At 39.5% G+C, this 27,053-nt stretch overlaps 1 protein-coding gene across 2 annotated transcripts in view; it reads right to left on the bottom strand.

Moving 5' to 3' along the window:
• Nucleotides 1-26,356, bottom strand: part of LOC6572267 (circadian locomoter output cycles protein kaput) — a 39,706-nt gene extending 13,350 nt beyond the window's left edge. Inside the window, exons 1-4 of one of the 2 annotated variants that reach the window (XM_044007695.1) lie at nucleotides 26,053-26,356; nucleotides 24,380-24,780; nucleotides 8,331-8,521; nucleotides 223-347 (exon numbers count right to left, since the gene is read on the bottom strand). In XM_044007695.1, coding sequence (XP_043863630.1) covers nucleotides 223-347; nucleotides 8,331-8,521; nucleotides 24,380-24,435 — 372 coding nt within the window. In that variant the 5' untranslated portion in view covers nucleotides 24,436-24,780; nucleotides 26,053-26,356. Of the gene's footprint in view, nucleotides 1-222; nucleotides 348-8,330; nucleotides 8,522-24,379; nucleotides 24,861-26,052 lie in introns of those variants that run through there. The other variant, XM_044007696.1, reaches the window with a different exon arrangement.
• Between the last annotated feature and the right edge of the window lie 697 nt (nucleotides 26,357-27,053).

The raw sequence follows: 27,053 nt of genomic DNA, 5'->3' as shown, positions 1-27,053 counted from the left end.
TATGTATGCACATCTCTACATTATTACATATAAAACATTCCCTCTGCTAGCTAAACAAGCGCTGATTGATTATGCGGCATATCCTGGCGATGAAGCCATCAAATGGTCAAACAAATTGATGAAGACAAATTAAGCAAAACGGTGAGGGTGATGTCGGACTCAGGTGAGTTCAGCTGGGGTGGGGTGGGGTGGTGGCGGTGTGGTGTAGCAGTTGCGACTCACCTGCAGGAACATATCACCGTCCAGCAGGCCGTGCTCGAAGGCGCCCAGCTCACGGGTTCTGTAGCCATCGTGAGCGTGTATGTGCGGCAGGACACCGTTCTCCTCCTTATCCTTATGCATAACAACTGCAAAGAGAAAGAGAGTGACTATTAGAAATGAACTGAAAGAGAGAGAGAGAGAGAGAGAGAGAGAGAGAGATAGCAAGAGAGCTTAAATATTTATGAGCTCGAAATTTTTATATTTTATTAACCATTAATATTTTAGTCCTATTGCTGGGCCATAAATAAGCCCGCTGGAAAACGCTTTAGACCCCAGACCCCAAGCCCCAGTTGCAGCCATGGTTCCTACCAATTGGATACCATAGTTACTTCATAAAAATCCAATATAGTTATGTATATACTCGCTATATAGTCGACCATAATATACAATAAATATTTACAGCTGGCATGGAAAAGTACTAAAAATTGTTTATGGTGTCATTGTAATATTTTATGAGATTCCCCTCCAGCTCCCGCTCCACCTCTCTCTCACACTCTGTTTCTCTAACCTAGCCAGCGCCTGGCACCAGCTTTCATTCCCATACTATCGCTAGACCCCCATCTCCACACACAGACACACACACACACACCCCTAGACAAACACCCTTAGGCAGTCGCCATTTTGGGGGTTGGGGACTTTCCCGTTACATACTTTCCTCTGCGTCTAAAGTTTTATAATAAATTTGTCACAAAAATTGATTTATGCGCGATAAACGAAAAATACAAAAAAAAAAAAAGCCGAGAAAAGAGAAAAACCCAAAAAATAAAATGGCGTCCAACGACCAAAACTGAAGCTAATATATATATTTCAGTGAGTTCTGTCTCTGGTTTTCGGGACAAAGTTTATAAGCAAATTTATATGCGACTTGAAATAAAATATGCCACGGCAGCTGATGTCATAAATTATGATTTTTATCAGCGCAAATGGAAATAATAAAAATGAGAGTGAAATAAAAACAAAAAACAAAAAATATGAAGAATGAATAAAACCCAAAACCTAATTTACACCACGACTAACTGCAAGACGAATGTCCGAGCCACCCCTGGACTAGGACCAACAACAACAACAACAGCAAGGACCAAAGCAAGGACCAAAGCAAGGACCACAGCAAGGACTACAGCAACCGCAGTCCAGTTACAGTTCCAGGGTCTCTCATTTCAATTAGCAGCTCCAAGGGCTGAGGCCTACCCCTAAAACTAGACGCTCACTGAGCGATATGAGTTAGTTCTATGTTCAAGCTGCTTTAAATAATAGATGAATATGTATAATTATATTTTATATAAAAAGTTGTTTTTTTTGCTGATTATATAAAAGTAAAGCTTGAAGAAAGTAAATGAAAATTTCTTAATGTTCTTTGTTATGGTTATGGATAAATCTCTCTCTCTATATGCCTTAATTGTCAGGAATATTTATTTTATTTTTAGTTTATTGAGCTTTATTTTTCTTGTACATTTATTTTCATCTGCAATCATATAAAGCTTATGCTAAAAAAATTATTTTCATACAGAGATAATTAAATTTGCTAATTAAGATTTTTTTCTCACGTAAATTGGGGACAAACCCCTGATATGACCCTCTTACTAAATGTCAAGAATTAATTTCTTTTATTTTATTATATATATTATATAATAGCTCAAATATTTTTCGACTTCAGCTGACTAACGTTCTATTTATTTTTTTCCAGTGTACTGAGGTTTGGCCATTACCTGGCTCCGTTCGGCTCGACTCGGCTCGGTTCTTCTGGCTAATCTGTGCGCTGCTTTAGCTTTTTATCAAATTAACAAAAGTGCCGCAGGCCTTGTGTGTGTTAGAGTGTTCATTTTAGCGAAAGTGCGATAAAACAAAAAGTTGACCCTCCGTTGGCTGTCCGAGCGCCTCCCCCACCACCACTGGGCCAAAAACGTTGGCTTTCACGTAATGCGGGCCAAACAAATTGCATCATGTGCGTGCGATGGCTGCGAAAGCCTTTTAGAGCTACATTTTGTGGTAATTATTCATAATTTAATTAGGTTCAGTTTACATTGCGACTTGTTGTACTTCTTATTATTACAGTTATATTTTTTATTTTACCTTATTTCTCTGCTCTTTTATTGCTTTGGTTAAATTATTCACGTGCATAAACACATTTAATTAGGCTCAGCTTTGGCCACTGACTCAGGATAAGGGATTGAGGGACTGGCCGCAAATCTGGCTCCATTTCAGGGCGTGTTTAATATTTGTTTCCTTTAGTAGTTTTTGAGTACTTGGCATAAGCCTGATATGTGCGCAGTGGAACTGCTCGACTGGCCCTCGCTGCAGAGCTTAGAAAATACGCCATTTCAGCTGTGCTGCAGCTTAAGCTGAAATCCACCACCACCAACCCCTCGCCGTGCCTCCACTGCCTCGTCGTAGTCGTCCATTTGGTGGATGAACGTAAATCTTGACAAGGCGGAAAACGCAAAATCTCAGCGCGCAATGCAGACGGTATCAGGGGCGGGACAACTTTTGGGCGGGGTCCCGGGTTCTATACACATAATAATGGCGACGGCTAAGCCAAAACACCCCCCAGCCACCCAACGCCCAACACCCAACACACAGCGCAATGCTGGCCAGGGAAAAGAAGGTCGGAAAACCGACGACGCGACGTCGGAAAAGTGTGCGCGCAGACGACCCGAAAGATACATAGCAGCGACGTCGCACAGTGGGCTGAAATGCAAGAGTCCGCAAGGGAATCCGTCATAGATGGAGCTATGGCAAGTTTACTACAAATGTATAAAAACTATTTAGGAATTAGTCTAAAGGTTTTTAGTGCTCCTCGGAGTGTAATGCTCTATTCCTTATCTTCCTTCAAGAATGGTGATAATTTCTAGTAAAAATGGGCAAATGCCCCACTGTAACTCGGCTGCATCTGTGGCTGCAAAATGGCGTCGACTGCTGCAGCGAGATACTAAGACAGCGACGTCGGCGGCGCTGACGGCAGAGGCGTCGCGTCGTGACGTTGACAGCGATGCTAGCTGCGACGACTGCTGCAAAATGGCGTCAATTATGCGCTTGACGGTCGCTCGCTTGGGGGCTTGGGTGATGGGTGGGCGTGTCCCTTGGCACGGCATGGCGCAAGCAATGAATAAAGTTTAAATTCTGACATTTTGGCAAATATTTTCCGTGCTCCCAAGCAAATATGTCATGGAAATGCCAAACTCATCAGCTCAACTGCTTGAAAAACTGACAGGCACCAAAATGCTGGGCAATGTCTGGCAGGAGGAGAGCAGCTGAAAGGCGATATAGACAAACATAGAAGTTTTGCGAGAGACTGTTCCAAAATGCTATTAACACTTATAGAGCTTGGTATACAAGCCTTGAATAATCTAAAACGATTCCATGAACTCATTGATCCTCTATTCATCCTCTCTCGTCATCTATGTTCTTCCTTTATTAATAATCTTGCAATTAATATTAGATTTACAAAAATAGACAACTTCTAAAATAGAAATATTCTTTTTAAATTAGTAATTTATTTCGAATTTTTACTGTTCTTTAAACGCGTGTTTAACCGGTTTAAATTGAACTAGGCCTTTAGATAATGTACCTGTTGTTGTTTTTGTTGCATGCGATAGGGCAAAATATAGTTTAAGAGTATAAAGAGATACAGAAAGAGAGAGAGAGAGAGAGCAAGTGAGTGAGTGAGAGGTAATGGAAATTCGACCTACGTAAGTCACGCAATGTTGTCTGCCGCATTCTCTTGCTTTAGACCTCAACTCTTTGCCAAAACTGAACTCGGCCGAGCGGCGTGACAATTGAGAACAACAACAGCAGCAACAACAATAAAAACAACAACAATAGTGGGCTTCAACCTTCCTCCTCGAGGTGGGACAGTCGTATTTAAAGTGCATTGCCTGACTGATTGCATGTCCGCCTGCGCCAGGGCGAGCCATTGTCTGGCTATAGATTTTAGCGGAGCCATCATCCATCCCCTCCGTGGCTGCTAATGGGCCTAAACTGGAGCAACGCACGAAAGTCATGTATATGCACGAAAAAATTGGCGAGTCTCGGAGCTTAGTATGTTTATAGGTTAAGAGCTGAGCCTTGGCCCCTTGGGCTATGCGATTCGCATAGCTCATGGCCATGAGCTCCATTAACAAACGCTTAACGGCAATTTTGATAATAGCATAACTACCCGCACCTGACCCAACCGTACTTTCCACCCCCTCTCTTCGCCCTACTCTATCGAAAGCATAAATTTCGTTGCCTGGACAGGTGACCTTGTTAGCATAAAAGAAACTGAACTGAGCCGAGCTGAAACAGCTAAAAGCTGTGCCCAAGCTCATGTGACGCATTCGCCAGAGCTCGCAGGTTGCCACACGGCGCCTATTGCAACTCGCTTCCCACGAGATTGGAGCTCAGAGAGAACTAGATCTCAATAACCAGTCGCCGCATAAGCGCCTTCCAGCCAGACTGGCTGGCGAATCTGTTACGGGTCTAAGCCAAGACTAATGTATGCAAGACTTTATATATTTTTCATATTTTAATCTCGTGTGGGAACTCTGGTTGGCAATCCACGCTTTCCCACTGCCTGGCTCCAATTACCAAAAGCGTCTAAAGTCAACTGCGACTCATTGCCAACCTTTGTCTCTCAGTTATTCAAGTCGCCATTGTCTTTGCTCAGCTCTGATCTATATATGTCGCTGCAATGCAATGAATGCATATCTTAAGAATTTAAAGCATATTTGATTGGTAATTAATCCAATTCATATATGAGTATTCGATATTCCATTGTTATTGTAATGAATTTTAAGATCTTAAAGCATATTTGATTGGTTAATAATCCAAGTCATATATGAATATACGACTATACAACTTAATCCATTGTCTTTAGTCCGCTCAGATTGTAATCAATGTATACATTAATGTATATATTCTCTCATCTCTGATCAATATATGTCACTGAAATGAATGCATATTAGGAATTTAAATCATATTTGATTTATAATTAATCCAATTCATATATTAATATTCGATTTTCAAAATGGGATTTCTGTCGCCTCTGCATAAATTACATAATTGAAACATAGTAAACATATACGAATGATACGTTTGTTGACTGAAAATTAAATTTTCTAATTTGTATGTAATATATTCCAATTTGAATAATATTTGGTATCATGATATCGATTGTCTTCTGGAGGACTGAGCTAACGTTCAATTTGGTTATTGGCCCATTTGGGAGCGGGACTTGTATAGAGAGAGTTTTGGTTGGATTGCGTGCAATCAGCATTTGGAACGGTTAAACAAAACTATCAATGAGAGCATTTGAGTTCATTTTGCAGTTAATTACGCAACTCATCAATTAGGCAAGGCGGGGGTGGGGCGATAGCTGGCCATGGCAAAGGACCAAAGAGACGTAACGAGTACATTAAAAATGTACAAATTGCGCGTCTTAACAATTATTGCTGGCCATAAGGCGCCAACGCTTGGCCAGCATTTATGGCGTGGGTGGACCAGACGGGAGCTTCGGGCCAGGCCAAGACAATGGGCCATTAGCAGCGCGCTTTAATTATTTAGCTTCTTTTTTGCTGTCGTTGTTGCTTGAGTTGTTGTGGTTGTTGTTGTTGTTGTTGTTGCCGTCAAGTTTTTAGGTGTATAGGAAAGCTGCTTCGCAAGCCTGGCGAAAATGAAAACGAACTTTGCTTTTCATTCATTTCTTTTTTCCTTTTCCATTTTTTTCCCTCTGGTATAGAGAAAACTTGTTCGCCGTTTCGCTTTTGCGCAAGTCAGGGTCAACAACTGCCCCTATATAGATGCAGGACGTTTGGTGTCTGGCGAGCAACCCTCCAGTGGGCCATTAAATGTGTATACACACACACACACACACATAAGAACTTGCACATAAGCATAGAACAGAGCTTTATATAGGAAACTCTCGCCCTTTCCATCACTCACTCTCTCTCCCTCTCTCTCTCTCTCTCTCTCTCTCTGTCTCTTTCTGTTGTTATATATAAATAGTTATATGTATATCTAAACCTTTTTTGGCTGCTTCAATTAATTGCATTGAGTGCTTAAGTTTTCGAAATCCCACAAGCCGAGGCTCACCCCACACACACACACACATCCACACCCACGCACACACGCTCCTGGAGGGGGTTAGCCTCTGCAGTAATTGTAAATTAAATGATCCTGATAATATCCGAAAAACATCTAGGCAAACAAATAAAGCCAAAACGTAAACAAACTTTGACCTGTGCCGCGACGTTTTGTCAAACCTCCGGACAAACATTAGATGTACAAAGACATGTCTGTCTGTATGTGTGTGTGTATGGGTATAGACAGGACACTGGGCACTCACGGGAGCACACGGCGCAACGGTTCTGGTCCATTAACCCGTCGTCGTCGTCGTTCGGTCCAAATGCGCAAAGGAAACGCAGCGCGTGTCTGTTTTTAAACCAAGTGGTCGTTGGCCTCTAATGAAAGGAAACTTAGGATCATGTATTGACTTAGCCCACTGCAACGGGGCACGTGTCCTGGCTGACGGACTTGAACTGGCCGTCGCAACTGTTTGCGATTGCAATTAACGCCCAACTGCGTTTTGACCGCTAATTGTCAAAATATTTACTCGACTATTTTCAGTGCTCGCCCGTGTCCAGCCACAGCCACAGCAACAGCCAGAGTGACAGCCACAGCCACAGGATGAGCCCAGCCCAGAAAGCTGGACGCGACACGTGAGTCACAAATGTCGCACAAAGGGTCTGCGGGCATGTCCTTAGTTCCTCATTCGAATTTCCCAACAAATTTTGCACTCACATTTAATTAATGCTCAGAGCGGGCACTTCATCTGCCTGATATACTATATAGATATACATATATAGCCCCACAAAGGGCAATTAAATTTGTGTCGTTAAGCACTGCGAAATGCCAATGAACTAAGTCAATAATAAAGCCATCAAAGCGCCCAAGTTCGTTCTCCTTTTATTGCATTGTTTTAATTAATTTAAATTAGAAACGAACAAAAATACAAAAAATAAACACGAAATACTTATGCTAAAAATTTCGAAAAGAAACAAAAAACAACCCCTCCATTTGCGGCAATATTTGAGTGTGTGACTGTGTGAGTTTGTGTGTCTCTGTGTGTGTTGCTCATTTGTCTGATTCGATTTACCAGGCCCCCCAAAAATGTTACCATTTCTCCATTTCCTATTCGTTCGGGGCTCACCTTTAATTCGTTTGCCAAGGTAAAACCAAGAAAAAAAAAGTCTGAAAAACTATGGGTAAAAAAAATGAGGATAGGACGGAATTTGTTTTTATTTCAGCCCGACCTAATTTAAATAATACGATATACATAAAAAAAACAAAAACTCTGTTCTTTAATGGCAATGATATTCATCTAAATGGAACAAATGTAAAATTCAATGTCCTAAATATTCTATCACAATATAAAATATCCCAATTTCGCTTTTATTTTATATAACGAAAGTATGTTACATATCCAATATCCATTATATTATATGCATGTAAAATGCAATTTCTTATATATTATCTATAATATCTACATATAATATACAAGGTTTTTGATATCTGAAAATTTATTCAGTGAAAGCAAAACAAACTAAAGCTAAAACAGAAACTGAAACGTGTCTTTCTATTTTTGTTTCTTTCCTAGTTTGACTTTAATCCGTCAACAGAACTAATTTCGCCATGTGCGTGTGTTTATACTGTGTGTGTGTGTGTGCGTGGGTATCCCTGAGCAGGGATCAAGACTAGGGAAACATAGACAACGTGCGAGTGAGAGAGAGCGAGAGAGAGAGGAAAGGGCGCCCCACTGTGGCGTTGAAATTAGTTTTGAATCATTTATGAGTCATGTTTAGGGTCTGCCACCATTCAGTGGCAGCAGCGCTCGCTGGCAATGCTAGCATAATCGATTTAATAGGCCGAAATGTATCGCACCGTATGGCAGAAGAGGAAGAAGCAGAAGAAGAAGACGTCGGCCCGTCCGCCATATGGGATGAGGTCTGAGATAGAGGTTAAGAATGGGAGCTGCCAGCTTTAGCCTAGAGCCACCCTCTTAGCGCTAGTTGCTTAAAAGTGATAGCCGTACTTACCTTGAAAATAACTTTTGGTTCTTAAATAACTAACGGACAGCCTTAGTATGCTCAGTCGATCCAGTTTGCTAAGTATGTTCTGCTCGAAGGGCAGCAGCGAGGCAAGCAGATCCAGCTCGGCATTGAGGCGCTCTCGATGCCGTTTTGATGGATTGCTCTTAGTGACGCCATCCTTGGGCGGGGGCTTCAGGCTGCAGGAGAGACAGAGAGAGAGAGAGAAAGAGAAAGTGAGTGGAAAATGAAAACAAATTTCATGCATGTAAACGTTGAGTCAACCTTCAAAACGCAGCTGACGGCGTGAACTTGGAATAGGAAAAAGAACAGCAAACGGACGAAAAGGTCAGAAACATTAATTGCAGTTATCAGTTACCCCAGAATAATGGATAATGGGTATTAGGTAGTAGTAGGTAAACCACCCTCACAGCCGTCAAGCAGGACTCGGGCATAGCCACTCGATTAGGAACGGCCACTTGATCTGTTAATTACATAAACAGCCCCCGAAATTGGGCCTGAATAACAACAATCTGTTGGCCTCTTTCCGCGAATCAAATCATAAAGCCCCACCACAAATTGGAGCACAGCTAATCTGAATGTCCAATTAAATGTCATAAAGCATAAAGGAATCCCGGCCAAAGCCATTGTAAATCTAAATGCCGTATGTGATATGATACCGGCCAGGAACCAGCTCCAGCCATAAAGCCAATAAATGCAAAGAGTGCCCGAGTCTTTTATGATGGCTGGCGATCCCCGTCCACTCCTCGGGCATCCAGCTCGCTTAAGCCCGCATTATCTTGGCCGTGAGCGTTCAAAGTCGGGGGATTTGCCACTTTGATGAGGATTTACATAGCTGGCAAGCATTCTATATTTATTTCTTATTCTGTTGCTTTGCTTTGGCTCTTGTTCATTGTTGTTGTTGCTTTTGTGTTTCTGTTTGTGTTTGCTTTTTAATCATATTTTGTCTCATCATTTTCATTGACATTATTACTAAGTTAATTGCGGTTATTAAATATAATTACTGTTGTAATTTATGAGCGACCCCTTTCAGGGCCAACGTCAACCCACATAGCCCGCTTCCCTGCCCTCTCCACTGCGCATCGTTAGACTCTTTTAAAAATTGTCGTTTTTATATTGTTTTTGTTTTTCTATTTTTTTTTTTTTTTTTGTGTTTTGTGTATTGTAAGTACATTGAACATTTTTATTGTTTCGCGCTGTAACTTGAATTTTTTTTTAACTTTTTGCTTCGATACACACTCGCGCTGAGTAGACTCACTTAAGCTGAGCACGCGGCCATGTGGCAAACAGGAGTCAGGAGCAGGACTATGTGGGGCGATTGCACGTAAAAAGTTGAAATGTATTTAAGTTAATTGCTCGACATTTTTTGCCTCAGCTGCCGTTTGGCACTTTTTTGAGCTGCTTTCCACGTAATTGTCAGCGGCATGTCCGTTCGGTGTCAACGCCAGGACGACATGTACCTCAAATTGCAAAAGGACCTCCAATCCCCAGCAGAATGCACCTGATCCGGCTGCCAGAGCGAGGCGTGTGTGTTTTGCACTTCGTTTGGTATGCAGCGCTGTCGCCAAAGATAACACACGACAATGAGTCAAGTGAATCATTCATTCATATTCACAAGCTCTACAACCATGAAGTCTCGATAAAATACCGCAAATAATACAAATGCCAAGCGAATTAGATACGATTTACTGTGAAGTCAAGTCGTGGAGTTGGAGTTGGATTTTATTTAAATGCTAGACTTGGAAGCAAACATATAACATATGAAATATGTTTTAAAATATACTTGGCTTAAATCAGTGCAATTTTGTTTCTATATCATAATTTTTAGAGCTTTAGAGCTTTATTTTATTATTTTATTTAATATGAAAATAACTTAATATTTGAGTTAAATAAAATTTTCCTTGTGATATCTACTAGGCTCAATATAATATAATTTTTTCATTGCTGAAAATTAAAAAAAAAAAAAAAAAATAAAATCCAAATAAATTTCACATTCAATACAACAATATTTTTCAGTTAAAAGTATATAATCCAATCTTCAGGCCTATTGTACTATGAGTCATTAATGATAACAAATGATAAGCTCTCAGTCCTTAAACTAATGTTCCTAAGATCTACATCAATTCCATATTCATATTCTTCATATTTTAGAAAGATCTTCAGGTAAAAGTATAGAGTCAAGTTTTCAAATATAATTTATTGTCTTAATGGAAATTTAATAGGTCTACTAGTTTAAAGTGATAACAAATTATTTTTATTAATATTTATTACTTAATATTTCTACTATCAACTAGTTCTAAAGAATTCCAAGTTTTCAAGTTTTAAACTATCTAAAATTATTCTTTACTCTGCACATTTGTCAAATATTCCAGTTCCCTCTGTGTGTGTCATTTCGAGTACTTTATTGAGGCTCGGTCTCATAAACATACAGTATAGAGAACACTCTGAAAAGCCCACTGTGAATCATTGGAATATTAAATTCGCAATACAAATCCATAAAGTCCCGCAAATGGCAAATAAACGTTAATTAATTTAATTAAATGCGAGCTCAGAACTTTGGGGCGATTACGAAGTAGGCGAAACGCAAAAAAGCAGAATTTAGAAAATTATTGGTGTCTGGCGGTACGAAAAAATGGAGCAAAAACGAAAAACGAAACAACCGAAAATGACGACTAAAGAGAGACGAAACTGAGGATAAACGACAAATCGCTGAAGGAGTGGGTGATTATATAGATGAGTTGATATGCTATGAGTATGATCAGAGACGATGATAAAACCGTTAGACGCATTGGAATGCAATTTGAATTCGAGCCTTTCCCAATTTCAAATGCCGAATTTTGAGATTCGAGTCAAGGCTGCAAATTATACTAAAGCAAAAGGCGAAGAGCGGAAAGCGAAAAACGTAAGGGATACAATACCAAATAACTTAGCAGCAAATTAAGGACTACTCCTAATTGAGGGCATTGCGGCATTCGCCTGCAACGCGGCCGTCGAATAAAATGTATAATTTTCTTATTATCTATAAGAAGGCAACGGGACTGCACAGCTACATACAAACAGCAGCAGGAGCAGCAGCAGCAGAAAAAAAGCCCAAGAGGCGACGCTCTGCGAGGAGGGCATGTAATAAAATAAATTCTATAAGCAACTCTCCCAAAAACAAAACAATGAAACAATCGTACTTCGAAAGAAACAAGTAAGAGTACTCTAGTGGGGCATGCTCGTCTAGGAAATACCTCGACTTATGTTTTTACTGATTTGACTTTGATTGCATATGCATATATAGCAAAAGTGTAAAAAAGTTCTACATTGAAATCAGATTATTCAGATATTCGTATATTATGTGTATACACGTTATATATCGTCACTGGATTCAATGATATCCATTCTGTAATTGTTCTTCAAAGATATCGATTATTGTTAACGATTGCAAGAACAGAAGGAAAGACTTTATATTGACGACCACGCCTTCTTCAACTTCCCCTTTACATTCTCTTTAAGAGGAACATTATACCTAATTTTCCAGGGTATACAAAATAAGAAAGAAGTGAAGCGAACTGTAAGAAACAGAGCTTTTGTCTGCTGAGTTTGTTCTTTGGGGAAGTATTCCTCAAGGGGCGGGAGGGGTCGCTGCTAAAAATGGCGTACAATCCTAGCGAGCAAACGATAGCTGCATAGCCAGTACGGTGCGGTATGGCATGGTACGGGCTGGTCGGGTCGCGTCTGGCCCGGTCTGGTGTGGTATGTGTGTTGGCTACAAGTTTAGCAGGAATTGTAGCGAGCAGAGCCCAACCTATTCTTAGCCCCAACCTCCGCTCCATTTTTATTTAGCTTCGCTCATTTCATTCCATTTTCCTGCATTATTTTTGCCATTTTCGTTTGGCTGCTTTTCTTTCTGTCAGCGCTCGCAATTTCCCTCATGTATTTTTCGCCTTTCTCTCCTTTTTTTTTTCGTCCTTTTTCCCCATTATGAAATGAATTGCTTTTAAAGAAATTACAATGCGGCAGCAACCAGAAATTGCCCCAAGGGCTGCCATTTGGATTGGAGAAAATAAAAGCAATGCGACGCCCACGAAAAAGAGGACGCAGTGTCCTTTGGCTGCTAGCTGCAGCTCTGCACTTTTAGTCTAGGCTAAAAAATTAAATTCAGGCAGATGCAACTGCAGCAGCGGTTGCTATTGTTGTTGTTGTTGCTGTTGTTGTTGTTGTTGCTGTTGCATGGGTGTCAAGGGTCGACAGCACTGGGGCTTTGGGTTAGCCGGCAGCAGGCGTCAGGCGTCAGCCAATTGTTGTTGTTGTTGTTTCAGTTGATGTGTTTATAAACAAATGACACGCAATCCTTTGGGGTGTAGGCGGGCCAGTCTATGTGCATATGTGTGCCTGTGTGTGTGAGTGTATGTGTGTCACGGCACGTGAGCTCAACTCGTTTTAGTTATTTTGCAAGCAACAGAATTACGCATGGCAGCGTGCTTGATCTTTTTTGCATGCTCAATTTGGCGCCAAAAATCTCGGCTTACGACACACACACACACTCACACACACATACCTACACGCAACTAGCTATTCATTCATACATGGCAATGCTCGCTCTCTTTTGCACTCTCAGCTAGCTGTCTCTATGCGTGCGCCACATTCTGCTGCGTGCCACAAAAGTGCAGCAATGTCGCTTCTGCCGCCGCCGTCTGGCAGCCAAAAACGCAAAGTAGCGTGTCTCATGTCCGAAACAAAGAATAACAACAACAACAAATTAACTGAGTCGCGTAGGCGTCAACGCAACAATAACAACAGCAGCAACAACAACAACAACAACAACAGGAAGAAGCCGGCCCGTTTTAGCGCTTGGCACAATTGTTGCAAACTAATTGAATTTTGCATGTTATATTGAAGTTAATATTCCTGCATCTGCGCTTCAAGTGCAAGTGGATCAGGGCAGCCTTGACAAAGGTCACTTACAACTGGGCAATGTGCTTTGTCATGGGCCGAGCTGGCAGCCAAGCCAAGTGTTTGCGTTGCAAACAATTGAACTGACAACCGAGACGACATAAACATTTCATCACTTAGGAATTGAACAATTAAGGAAGCTTTAATCGGCGGTTCCCGACTAACAGATAAACTGAGCCCAGACTGATCTGCATTTGTAGTATGTAGCATGTAGCAAGTAAAATTCTATTCAAAATTTATATAATAACATAATATACTAATTATAAAACAAAATGGAACAGAATCTATCCTTGATATTTTCGATACCAGCACCGTCATTTCACATTACCAAACTTTGGGTTTCCTTTCGTAGAATTTAAATACGATTTAAAATTTGGATTTTTTTAATATATGTATTTAGAAGATCAGTTCTACTCAACTCATGTTCCTGAACAATGATAATATATATACGTTAGGGAATCTGCCATGCCTACTTTTGTGTTTTGTAGTAAAAAACTTTAACTTCGTTATATCTTTAAGAGCTCTAAAAAAATAAAAAATTAGACTGAAAAAACAAAATCAATTTTTCCATTATTCTCGATAAAAAATTTATCGAACGATTTATCGAAAAAATAAAGCAAACTCGAACTGCGTATGATACTCACGAGTATGCATGCCAAATTTCAGCTCTCTAGCTCTTATAACTTCTGAGATCGACGCACTCATACGGACGGACGGACAGACGGACAGGGCTATATCAACTCAGCTCGTCGCGCTGATCAAGAATATATATACTTTATGGGGTCTGCCACGCCTCCTTCTGCCCAAAACCATTATACCCTGATTTCCCATTTTCAATGGGTTCAGGGTATAATCAATTAAACTTCTGCGTATTTAGGGAAATGCAGTTTCGATTGAAATATTTTCATTGCATTTTGATTCAGATGACTCAACATTTCTGGCATATTTTATAGGGTCAGCTTGGAATGGCATTTTGATTGCTGTGTCTCTCAATGAATGTCACATTTAATTGAATTTGCATGCACAACAGCAGCAACAGCAGCAACAACAACAAGAGCCGAAATGATGTTCATTCTGTGAAATGTCAACAGCGTGAAAATGTCAAAACAAAAGTTAAGCGCCATTTAAAGAAACTGTCAGCGAGCAAAACAGAAGGAAAAAATAAAAAACATGAAATTGAAATTGCTACCGTTGCAGTTGCAGTCACAGTCGCAGGGGCCACTTAAATGGTCAAAACAACAACAACAACAACAGCAACATCAAGAGTAGCAGCAGCAGCAGCAGCAGCAACGGGTGAGACAACACGTTGACTTAATCTATGGATCCACTTAATGGATCTGCGCCAAATTCACGCATAAATTTGCCATTGAGTCGGGTGAGAAAAGCGTAGCGGCTGAGCTGTTAAATTTAACGAGCAGATCCTTTGCCCTGCTCTCCACGGAGCTCAGCTCATTAATTTTGTCAACTGGCAAAACAAAAGCCGGAGAATCGCAGTAGCTGCCCCCAGACGCAGGCGAACTACAAAACGATCGAGCTGCGATAAAAAAAAGAAGAAATATCCCAAATAAACCGAAAAGATGCTGCGCGCCAAGTGAGGAGCAGGCGGAACACTTAAGACGGGGCTCTACATTTCCCAAGACCCAGCTGGTCTGTAGGCGCTACAGCGGCCGAGTTCAGGACCCCGCGCTAATCGTCCAACTAAACCAAAAATGAATAAAAGAGGAGCCAAGAACATTACAATCGAAGTCAACCGACTGAATAATACCCGTTAGGAATCTAAAAATTACTTCTGATTGACAATTTATTAGTATAGCTATTGAGAAAGGAGATCGTAGGAGAACCCATGCACGAGTATTCACCATTTATACAAGATACAAAGAGAGTGAGAGAGAGAGACAGAGACAGAGATGATTAGAAGAACGTCAAGACGGCTGTTCCCTCAAAACCAATATACTCTGCTTGAGCTTACTGAACGAGTATGCAGAGACACGCTGAACCTCTAACCACTCGGGTACCCACTCAATGGCCAAGCGAATTAAGTTGTTAACGCATTATTTGCATATTTCGAATCGGTGGATGCCACATTAAGATGCCTTCATTTGCATATTAATTGTGCAAAACAATTTTAAGAATACGAGAAAACGAGCCAAGCAAACATTCAAGTGACAATCGAACAAGCAGCCAGACCTGTTGGCCGCTTCCTTTAAGGACTGCCCCTAATGAAGTGATAAATGTTTTAGCGGCAGACTTTAAAGGGAAGATGCTCGAAGATGAGCTATCTGATATTCTAGCATTGCGAACTTGCAATGACAACTGTCAAAATATGTTAAATAACGAAATTTTGCATTCCTAAGTAATACATTCACTTAAATGCTAGAGTTATCGATAACTAATCTAAAGACATTGATAAATTATATGCTATAAAGAGGAGTCTGGATTATATGTCAATTATATGCATTTATTCAGATATATATATATTAGGATATCTATAATGACAATTGTCGACATATTTGGAAAGAAGAAATTTATCTTTAATCGATAAATATATTCATTAATATGCTAGAGCTATTGCTTTAAACATTAATAAGTTATGAATATTTGGTAAATTATTTTATTTTATATTCATAAATATATATTAAATGATATATTGATAAATTATAAATATTTTGTATATTATTGTTGGGTGAAAAAAAAAAAATGTATCCATGTATTCTTAAGTTATCTAATCTATCTATCTATCCGTAAGCTGTTTGTCATAGCTTGAATTGTATAACAATTATAATATAAATCCATTACAAATCAAAATGAAATCTAGACTAAGATGAGCTTATTTTTATTATTATTCCTATTTTATGTTATTGTATTTCGATTTATCAAGTTTCACTTCAGAGTTTAGATTTTTATATTAGATAATATCTAGTGAGTTTTCCTTTTAGTGAAAATGAAGTTATAGAGCTTTTTGCAAGCCATTCGCTAATGGCTTTTTATGACCTTATGTAGGTCTAGGGAACACCTTTAGCTTTATGTGAGCTTTTATGATCTGGGCAAAAGGCACTTAGGAATTATTTGTGAGCAGGCCGAGTGCATAAATATACAGTTATTGTTGCTAATATGTGCAGTTGTTGTTATTGTTTTGTTGTTGGATTTTCGTTTTTACGATTGGCCCAACATCTGTGAAGAAAGTTGTGCACAAGAATAACGTCAACTATGCCAGCACCAGCAACAACAACAACAGTAACAACAACTACAAGAGCAATAGCAACAACAACTTGGCAAAGGCAACTCATTTATTTTATCGATTAAACATTTTTGCGATTCGCGCAGCGGAATCTTGAACGAGCCGGGCAACATTTTTTATGTGCGCGCTTGGAAAAATGTATCTACTGACACAAACACACACACACACGGCCATACACATAGTCACACACACATACACATATTGAAACGGCGCGACATCAAAGCGTTTGGCAAAAGCAACTTTGAAAACCTTTTGACAGCTGTGCAGAGGGCAGAGCAGAGGGTTGGCTGTGGGGGTAGCTGAGGAGCAGCTGCTGCCTGAGGGGTAGGGGCTGGTGGGGGTTGGCCGCTTCTTTGGCAGCGTGTGGGCGCGGTCTGTTTTCCACGCCCGCCACCCACTGCTTTAGCTCAGCCGCTTCTTCATTTTTGGAGGCGTCTACAACGAAATGTGTGTGTGTGTGGGTGTGCGTGTGTGTGTGAGTGTTGAGCTGTGCCCAGTCACAGCTCGTGGCGCATTTATTTTGCTAGCCATGTTCTTCAGACTATTCATTTATTCATGGCATAATTATAAAAATTATTTGTGATTTCAGAAAAGACAGAGAACGCGGTAAATGAATTCTCTGTTTTCTGTTTTTTATTGCAATTCCTTGGCAAAGGGAGCTATGAAAAGTATCACCTGCCCGTAATGAACTGAGCTGAACTGAACAACACGCCCTACTCAAGCGCTCCACTTCAGCGCACACCGCACAGTTGCCCGATTCCTGGCCAAGTCCTGGCCTCCCGATCCTTTGGGGTGGATTTTTATGGACGCTTTGGCTTAATTCAAAAATTCTTCTGTTTTGGCCAGCAGAGAAACAAAGAAAACAAAAACATGTTTTACTCATATATTTAAGCTAGGCGCGTTTCAGGCAGGTGGCTTATGGATTAAGGATTGAGGATTGGCCCAACCGGAGTTCACTGACACCCCAGCCAAGCCTCAATGCAATGCAACTCGTCAGCTGCTCGAGTTGCGGCCTATAAGTTGACATTAAGAGCTGTTCAAATTGCCAGCCCAAAGCGTTTTAGCACCTTCTAACATGACCCAGAGGGTTCCGAAGAGGAGATGGGTGTTTGTGTGTGTGTGTGTGTGGGTGGCTAATGGCAACAAAGTTTAGCCAAATGGATGAAAATTAAAGTGCGCTACGGCCACAAGCAGAAAAGTAGAATAGGTGAGAGAGAGACAGAGAGAGAGAGAGAGAGGGCTATAGACTACGGCTGAAAGTGAGGCAGACAGCTGTTTGGCGATTTTAATGGCTGCCACGCCTACCCCCAGAAGGCTGGGCATATGGAGCAGCACTGTTTAGGCTTCGATACGCTGCATTACGCAATGGTGTTAATTACACACACACACACAGAGAGAGCGAGAAATACATATAGAGTGAGATGCAGCTAAAGCTCCGACTAGATAATCGCAACAGTAAGTGAAACAAAAGCTTGGGAAAATCGAGACAGTGTTTAACCAGTGGAAATCAGTTAATCACAACCGTCTACACTCAGAGAAAAATCGTAAAAGAAATACAAACAAAAATTTGAATAAAAAAGTAAACTTTTGTCGAAAGTAAATATTAATTGACTTGAATATTTGTATAAATCAAATATGTAATATTTATTTATATTTAATCTATATAATACCAATTTATATTTGTATTTATTTATAGATATACAAAATATATATAAAGAAGCGAAAAAATTATTTAAACAAAAACAAGTGTCAATTGACGATAATCAAGTCTAATCAAGTTAATTGTTTGCGTAGCAATTAAATGAATAGTAACTAGTAATAGCTATAACAGCTATTATAAATTATCGACTAATTACTAATTATAGTTAGCCTATAGAGGACATTAAATAATATGAAAATCACGAAATTGGGTCAGTAAATATATGTATGTATGTTTCATATACAACAGACTGGAGTAGATCAAATCTAATCTAAGGATTGTAATATGCAGCGACCATTGGTAACTCTATAAATAGAATATTTATTCAAAATGAAGTATAAGTAGAAACAGTAAAATAATATTTAATGTTGTTTAAAATTCAATCTTCAAATGAGAAGGATGTTTGTTCTAGTTCTAAAACTATGGGGAATATAGCCATATCTACATATATATTCATTTATAATAAATTAGAATTAAGACTAATTTATTAACTAAAACTCAAGCATTGGGCCTTTGGCCTAGGCATATGCATATGTATATTATAAACCAATCTTTAATTATATATAACAAATATCCATAGGTTATTCCAATATCTTTGCCAGAAATTCCTTTATACAGAATTAAGCGGAGTCACTTTGCATGAGTCTACGCAAATTGTTGACCTTTGATCTATAGCCGAATAGTTAAATATGTAGATAAGAGTAGGCCCGCTAGGTTAATAAACTGCATTATAAGATGTGTTTTGTGTCGGGCTATCTCTGAGTGATATCACACCCGGTCTCGCGCCCCGGCAACTGTAATTAAGCGAACAGCTCGGCGATAGCTCGCCTGATATACTTTTAACCCCATATGAACTCTTCAAAGACAAAGCAGAGCACTGGACGCCGACGTCGGCGTCGGCGTCTCTGTCGGCGACGCAGGCGCAACTAATGAGCAGCAGCAGGCACAAGGATGGGGGAGACTGCAACCACCACCATGAGCATTGGCCAACTGTTGTCTATTCGCTTGGTCCAATCCCCACCCCACACCCTGCCTTAGTCCTTTGGTCAATTCGCCGACCGAACTTCAACTGAAACTTTGCTGTGAAAATTTATGTTGTGCTCTATGGGCTGTTCTCGGTCGGCATATGGTCAGCTGGTCAGCTGGTCCGCTGTTCCGTTGGCCCGTTAGCCCGTTCGTCCGCTGGTCCGCTGACCCTCCCGAAAACGTGGAAACATATGTCAGGCGCGGCATTGTGGTTTACAATGGGAGAAGTTCATTTGTAAAATATACGTTTATTGCTATGTGGGAAGCTATTTACCGAACAGAAAGCAACTAAATCATTTATCATAATTGTGAAAACAGAACTCGAAAGTTAGTTTAAAGTTAGGCACTGAGTCGCTATAACCTATTATTATCTTTGTTATTGATATTTTTCTTTGCAAGTTTAAGCTAATCAAATATATTGTTCAAATTATGTACATTTCCAATTGAATTCTAATTTTGTCAAGGATATTAAGACTTCCATTTCTTGCTATATCTCAACTTAATCAAATTTCAGCTATATATAAGCTTAGCCTAAGGCAATAATCAGCAAAAACTTCATACATTTCCTCGGTATTCAGATTTTGCCTTGGATGAATCTATGTCTATGGCGTTGGAGCAATTTCTCAGAAGTTTTACAAGCGCTGACTTGCTTTGCTATGTAACTCAATGAAGTTGTACAAAATATGAGCGCTTGAACTTTAAAGACAAGCTCCGTGGCCCCTTTGCATGTAAACAACAACAACAACAACAGCAACAATAACAAGAACAAGAACAACAACTGTGGCTACAGCTAACTTGGCTAATTACAATTTCTAATGGCAACAGAGGGGGTCCTGCACCACTTGCTGCAATCAATAACAAGCACAACCAAATGCAGCAACAACAACCACACAACAACAACAACAACGAGCACAGCTCGCTGATAATCAATAAAGCAAAAGCAGGACTCATATATCCATAACAACCAACAAGTGGAACCAACCAGCCGATGCCGCTGGCCATGCAGCCAAAGTTGGAGTTAAAGTTGCAACTTTGTGGCTCTTGTTGCAATTGTTGTTGTTGCTGCCCTGCTACGTGCTATTGTTGTTGCTGCTATTGCTGCTATTATTGCTGTTAGGGTTTAAGGGAATTCGACAGAGGTGGGCCCGAGCGAACTTTAACTACTCGTGTTAATTGTTGGCCCTCGATTGCAGCGGATCAGCCTAGCATGGCCAGCAATTAAATGTCAGGCAATGCACTGGAGTGCTTCGACGGGTGGCTATCGAAGGTGCTAGGTCTCGCTGGGCCCACTTGGAATACGCCGTCTGTTGTCCAATCAAAATGTAACCAAAAGTTGTATGCAATGATGGTATTTCGAAAAGTTGTCCAATTCCCAAAGTTAGTATTACCAATTTCTTATCAAATATTTAAAGTTTTACATATAACTTATACTATTTATTTATAATTTCACTAAATATATTTTTAGTTTCGTTAGTTTTCTTATAATATATATTTAATGTGTTTTTATATATATATATATATTTTTTTAATGCAGATATAGATATAGATATAGATATAGATATAGGTATTTTAAAAATATGTATGTAGATGGGAACCAAATGTGTTTCAATTAGTAATCATAATTTACATTAGTAACCAAATCCTCGGGATTGCATTCTTGCATAGATTGATTACCGGATATATTGATTCTTCACTTGTCTTATTTTATTATCTCTTTCATCTGTTCGACTTGCCAATATGGGATTATTTTTTGCACAACTCATTTCACTTGACTAATAATTTCAATAAATTTCCCATTTCCTTGCAGAACTCTATATTTCTTTCACTTAATCCTTGCTGTCATCAGGAAATCATTAGCAGGGTCCAGCTGCGAACAGGACCTCAAATTGCCAAACTCGCGAATTCTCCCCCATCGTGTTGTGATTTCCCACTACATTTGCTTGTTCTCTCTTTGTCTGCTTCTTTCTCACTTTGTTTTAATCGATTTTAATAATCTTTTCGTTTCGCGTTCTGATTTTATTTTTAATTTTTTAATTGTTTTATAGTTTTGTTATAATTAAACTTGAGATTCTTCGAGAATGTCTAACACACTGTTATTCTATCATGTATTTGTAATATGCCGTCAACGTATTTTAGTAAATAAATAAAACAGTTAGGTTTTATGCGATTGTAATCGCATTTTCTGATATATAAAAATGTTTCTATAGAGTCGCCAAGTACAACTCTCAGACTTTCAATAATTACGTAAAAGCCCGTGAGATAATGGATATATGGTTCTTGATCTTTTTATATGCATACAATTTTAACCGCGCTGCAACACTGGTTTCTTGTTACAGGGAATTACATTAAAATTAAGTCTCTAATATAAATGCAATGCGAAGATTTTTCAACACTGGTGAATTACGCACCATGCGGCGTATGTGAAATGTTTGTCTTGGCTTGTTTGCCTTGCTTGGCTTGATGGCTTGCAAGGATCGCAATTAAAAGAGCGCTTAAGTTGTTTGGCCAGACACATTTTGATCGTTTCATTAAAAGCAGAAATTCTGAAGAGGACGACGCAGGGTAGGGTATGATAGGGCAGGCGACAGGAGGGTCACTGGCACTTCACCTGGCCGCACTGCCACTTAATTGCAGGTGTGCATGGCAAGGTGACAATTTTGCGTCAGTCGAGCGAGCAACGCGCCAGCCAGTTCAACACACCATGACTCGGGTGAGTAAGACAGTGAGAAAGAGAGAGAGCGAGTTGAGGAGGAGGCAGGCCTATTCGAGTACTCCAGAAGGACTGAAGAGGGGGCTGCACGGTGAAGAGGGGGCCATTTTGGCGAGAAGTAATTGTTTTTTAAGCCCACCACAAGCGCTGCAAATTATGCGCGCTGCCTGTCGATGGCTGCACAGTAATAATAAAATTATAAAAAAAGAAATTAAGTGGAAAGGGTAGCAAGAAGGCGAAGGTGAAATACTCTGACAAAAAGTTATACTATTAAAAAAATTATATAATAATAGGAATATATATTAAATAACAATATTAAGTATATACATTATAATTATTAAATTTTAAAAGTACTGTTAAAGAAAAATTATTTAATACATTTAAATATTTAATATATATTATTATTATTTAATTTATCATTAAATAATAATTAAAAAAAAATGGTATAGAAAAAGAAATCATTGAATTTAAAGTTAATTCTGCTGACCGAATTTTCGCATACTCTCAAACAAATATTTACTTAAATAATTTAGAGTCAAATTGTATTTTATTTGAAGAAGAATAAATCGGAGTTTACTTTGGAGAATGTGAAGCTTGTTCTATGTTCTTGATAACACGCAGTGTAGATGATATCTATATATCCGTGGTTAGGGCATAACACATAGGGTATAACAATAAAGAAACAAAAGCAAAAGAGAGGCAGGGATATAGAGAGAGAGATAGAGATATGTAGGCAACAAAAAATTAATAACTTTGTCGCTATCTTTGGACTCGACCGCTGTTGCTCTCCCGCTGCTGATCAGGTGGGGCGCAATTATAGTGCGCAGTTGGGGGCGTGTCTTGGCAGCAGTAGCAACAGCAGCAGCAACAGCAACAGCAACAGCTACTGCAGCAATTTTTGCATCTTTTATTTTATTATTTTTTTTTTCTGCTGCTGCTGTTGTTGTGTTTACAAGTTAAGTACACAAAATTATCAGAAATTATATGCGTTCTTGGGAAGGGAGGGGGAAGAGCCGATTTGCGCCCCAGCGATAAGGCGGCAATAGGGCAAAGAGTGTAAAGCATAAAGTTAAATGCTGGAAGAGTTGGAACGGGTGAAGAGGCAGCAGCAGCAAATAGGGCCACCCCGTGTGCGTTCTAAGGAGGTACTACTGTAATTTCACGCAACTCTGCCGACATGCATAATATTCATAATTTCCATATTAAATACTAAGTTGAAGACGCATTGCGTATACGCAGTGTAAGACAGCACAGAGATTAACTCATTTCAATTTCATTTGATCAGAATATATTGAAAATAAGAATCCTAATTTTTAGAAGAAGAAACATTTTACCAATTTAAAATATTTCATGTAAAAACTTTTTGTATATCTATAATAATATCAAAATTGATTTTAAAAGTACAGAAATAAGTTTAGCTACAGATTATACAGAGACGGACATAAAGGGTAATATCTAAGTGTTGTATAATTATTTTTTATATATGACTAGTGTTCAATTTTGTAGAACTTAGAACCTTGGTGTAATTATTTCAAGACAAAAAAATTATACATTAATAATAATAATAATAATAATAATGCATTTTAAAATATTTTCTATACTTTTAATTTTTATTATAGAATATAAATATTCACAACACTTACAAAAAGTTGTTGGTATTTTGGTTAATTTAACTCATTGAGAAGCCAGACAGGAGTCTAACGATATATATATATATATATATATATATATAATTTGATCAGAATCAGATCTATCAATATTTTCCTACGTTCTGTCTGTCCGTGTCAAAGACAATGAGAGCCTCAGTTCAGTGATTTGGAACTATACTATTTTTCATGAAATCGATTCACAACGATAAAGATATTCAATTATTTGAATAAATTTCATAGCAATTAGAAGAGAAATTTGACAAATTTAACGCGAATCAATGTGTATATCAACGTCACATTTTATTTCGCTAGATAGCAAATATATTTTATATATGTATATTTTTATTTTATTTTGGATTATTTTCGCCCTCATACGCGATTCAATCAGAATTTAGTCATGGTATTAGTTAGTCTTGCCTGTCTAGAACAACACTTTGAGCACATTTCAAAATAGATTTTTCCCATTTCAGCTAACAATTTTAGTAACTGGCAACATAGCCTCACAGGTCACATTTTGGTTGAGAAAGTGCAGCTACCCCTCTCAGTTGTGGCATATAGGAAAGCAAGACCAGTAGCACAGAGGCACTGTTTGTGGCATCATCATTTATCAGTTGCTTGGCCCAACAAGCCGCAGATTGATGAAGGAGAGGAAAAACTCGCATTGACTTTGCAACGGTTGATTGAAATCTTTCAGCTTCATTGATTGAAATCTCGCAGGGAGCCCTGCGGTTGCGCTGCCCCCGATTGCTGGGGCATGCCCCAGCTCAGTCAACTCACCTTTTGCCGTTGCGTCGCCTTCGCTTGGTGGCGTAGACGGTGCCCAATTGGCTCATTGCAAGGGCGGAGTTCGTGATGGTCGCCGTTGTGAATGGTTTTTGTTGCTCCGTTTCTACTTGATTATGTTTCTTTAAATTTATTTTGTCTTAACACACACTCACACTCTTTGCAACGCTGTTGCAAGTTTGTAATTGGTTTTTGATTCAGCTGGACTCCTGCTGCTGCTGCTGCTGCTGCAGGATCTCAGCTGCTGCGGCAACTGTTTTGAATTCGTTTTTGCCTTTGACTTTGTTTCAACATTACGTCTCACATTTTGTTTATTTGCATTAAATTTTTGTTTCTTTAATATTGCACTTCTTCTCCTTCCACCTCTTCTTCTTTTTCGTTAATTAAAAAATTAGCTAGAAATATGGAAAATTAAATTGTTTAAACTGTTCCCAGACATTTGCAAAAGACTTTCAAATAATGTGAAAAATTACAAATTTATCTTGAATTTTACTTCATATTTTAATATTTAATTAAATTGCATTCGATTTTTATTTAATATTAAAATTTGCTTATATAATATTAATATGATTACAAATGTTAATATAGTAAATAAAAATGAAAGTTTGCAAATTAAATTATATAGTTAGAGATTTATTTAATATTTTATAAATATATTGAAATGTTAGCAACAATATTTTTCACAATTATTTTTGAAAGAAATTCAATCTGCGGCGCAAATGCTTAAAAGTAGAAGTTCGATTTGCAGTGTTGTAAAATTGATTTTAATTTCTTTTTTTGTTTTTATTTTATTTTTAATTGTAACACTTTTGCTTTTCACTTGCACGCATTGGCATTATTGTTGTTGTTGTTGTTGTAGGTTGGTTGGTTGGTTTAGTTAAGCGATGTTGGTGTTGACGCTCGATGACGACGCCAACGACGCATGCAACAAATCAGCAGGCCAAACGCAAGAACGGCACGCAAATCATTTTCAAAGCTCACTGCGGAGGCGTCGCTAGCGGCAGAGGCGACAGCGGCGACAGAGGCGTCGCCAGAGCTGTCAGAATGACATTTAGAAGTGAGGCGAAGCAATGTGAATGACCGCACCGCCGGTAAAAAGCAAAATTGGCAGCACTCTGCACTTGCACTTGTCTTGTCTATGCAAAGCCCCGTTATTGCTGGTTGCGTGTGCGGGTGAGTGGGTGAACTATGTCAGCCGACACGCAGGCAGACTTGAATTTGAATTTGTAGGGTATCGCGTGACAGACAGGAAAGCGTATGCCGGAAATCGGAATTTAAATTTGCGAATTTTCTTATTCACATTTGATTTATCCTTTGTTTTTCTTCTTTTTTTTTTTTCAAAATTGCAGTTGTTTTTTTTTTTGCACACTTTTTCACTTGCGTTGAGGCACGCGCCTTTTCAACACTGGCACTGATCTCCGGACGAGGCGCCAGGCGCTGAGACGCTGGCTTTGGCGTTGGCGTTGACGACGACGACGACGACGACGACGGCGACGGCGGCGAGCACCGTTAGCACAGTTAGCAGCGACAGCGACTGCACGCGAGCGGCAGAAACGAATGAATACGTGAATGCGCGGTCTAAGCTCAGAGCTGAAAACGTTGACGACGCCTGAAATGAAACAGGCTGCGCACTGTTCTCCCTCTCACGTGAGCACGCTCTCTCTCACCAAGCAACTGTAAAGTGCCGACGGCGTTGACGTTGCCGAAAAAATATTCTTTTCTAATTTTTGTGTTTCTATTCTTTTTGTTTTGTTGTCTTTGGTTTTTGGTATTACGCGAGCGACGACTCTCGTGTGGCTCGGTGACTGCGCGGCCACGTCGACGCTTTGAGAATCCAACAAGAACTGAAAACGAAATTGGAAAAAACCAGTCCTGGTTGAAACGTTTTGGAATTTGGCACACGCCACTGCGCTCTGCCGTTTGCTGTGGGTTTTCGCTTTCCAGTCGTCCTGGCAACGCGATCATCAAGCGAGCGCTACTGTGTGCGAGCGAAGTCGAGCGAGCAAACATTGCTCGTTTCATTCCCAGTGTGTCGCTACGTGCGCGCGCCTGGAAAGTACCAATTGCAACAGCCAATTATGGAAGCGTGTGCTTCATCTCTTTCTAACGCAAGCCGTTCGCTACTTGACTTTGTGCTCAAAGTAAACGGGGCGTGTACTTACCAACACTTGCGCGCACACACAGACATAGCGAGTATTGCTGACTCTCTCTGTAGCATTGTAGCATTTGCTTGCCGCAGTGTGTTGTGTGTGTGTGGGTTTGTGTGTGTGTGTGTGCAGTAATTCATTATGCTGTAATTAAAAGTTTTTTTTCGAACATTTTAAGCTGGGACTTTATTGCTGGTTATCATTTTGGAAGCATCGGCGAGTCGCTTATCGAGCGAGCATTCTGCATCGACTGCGTTCAAAAACATTTTATGCGAACAATTCAAATAAGTGAAAAAGCTTATTTTTAACTGCCAGCTGTTAAATAAAAAAAGAGAACAACAAAGAACAGAAATCATAAGACAGCATATGTGGCGTTGCCACTTATCTGAATGATTTATTTATGTCACCCTGACGTCGACAACTACAAGACACAATTCTCGGAACAGACAAAAGTGAAAAACCAAAATGTCTGCACTCAAGGGAGCAGAGCACCCGCGGCCAAGCTGGTGAACGGAGCAGGA

This window comes from Drosophila mojavensis, unplaced genomic scaffold (assembly GCF_018153725.1).
Source record: "Drosophila mojavensis isolate 15081-1352.22 unplaced genomic scaffold, ASM1815372v1 contig_19, whole genome shotgun sequence".
NCBI lineage: Eukaryota > Metazoa > Arthropoda > Insecta > Diptera > Drosophilidae > Drosophila > Drosophila mojavensis.
The sequence above is the reverse complement of the archived record's forward strand: the minus strand, read 5'-3'. Positions and strand labels throughout refer to the sequence as shown.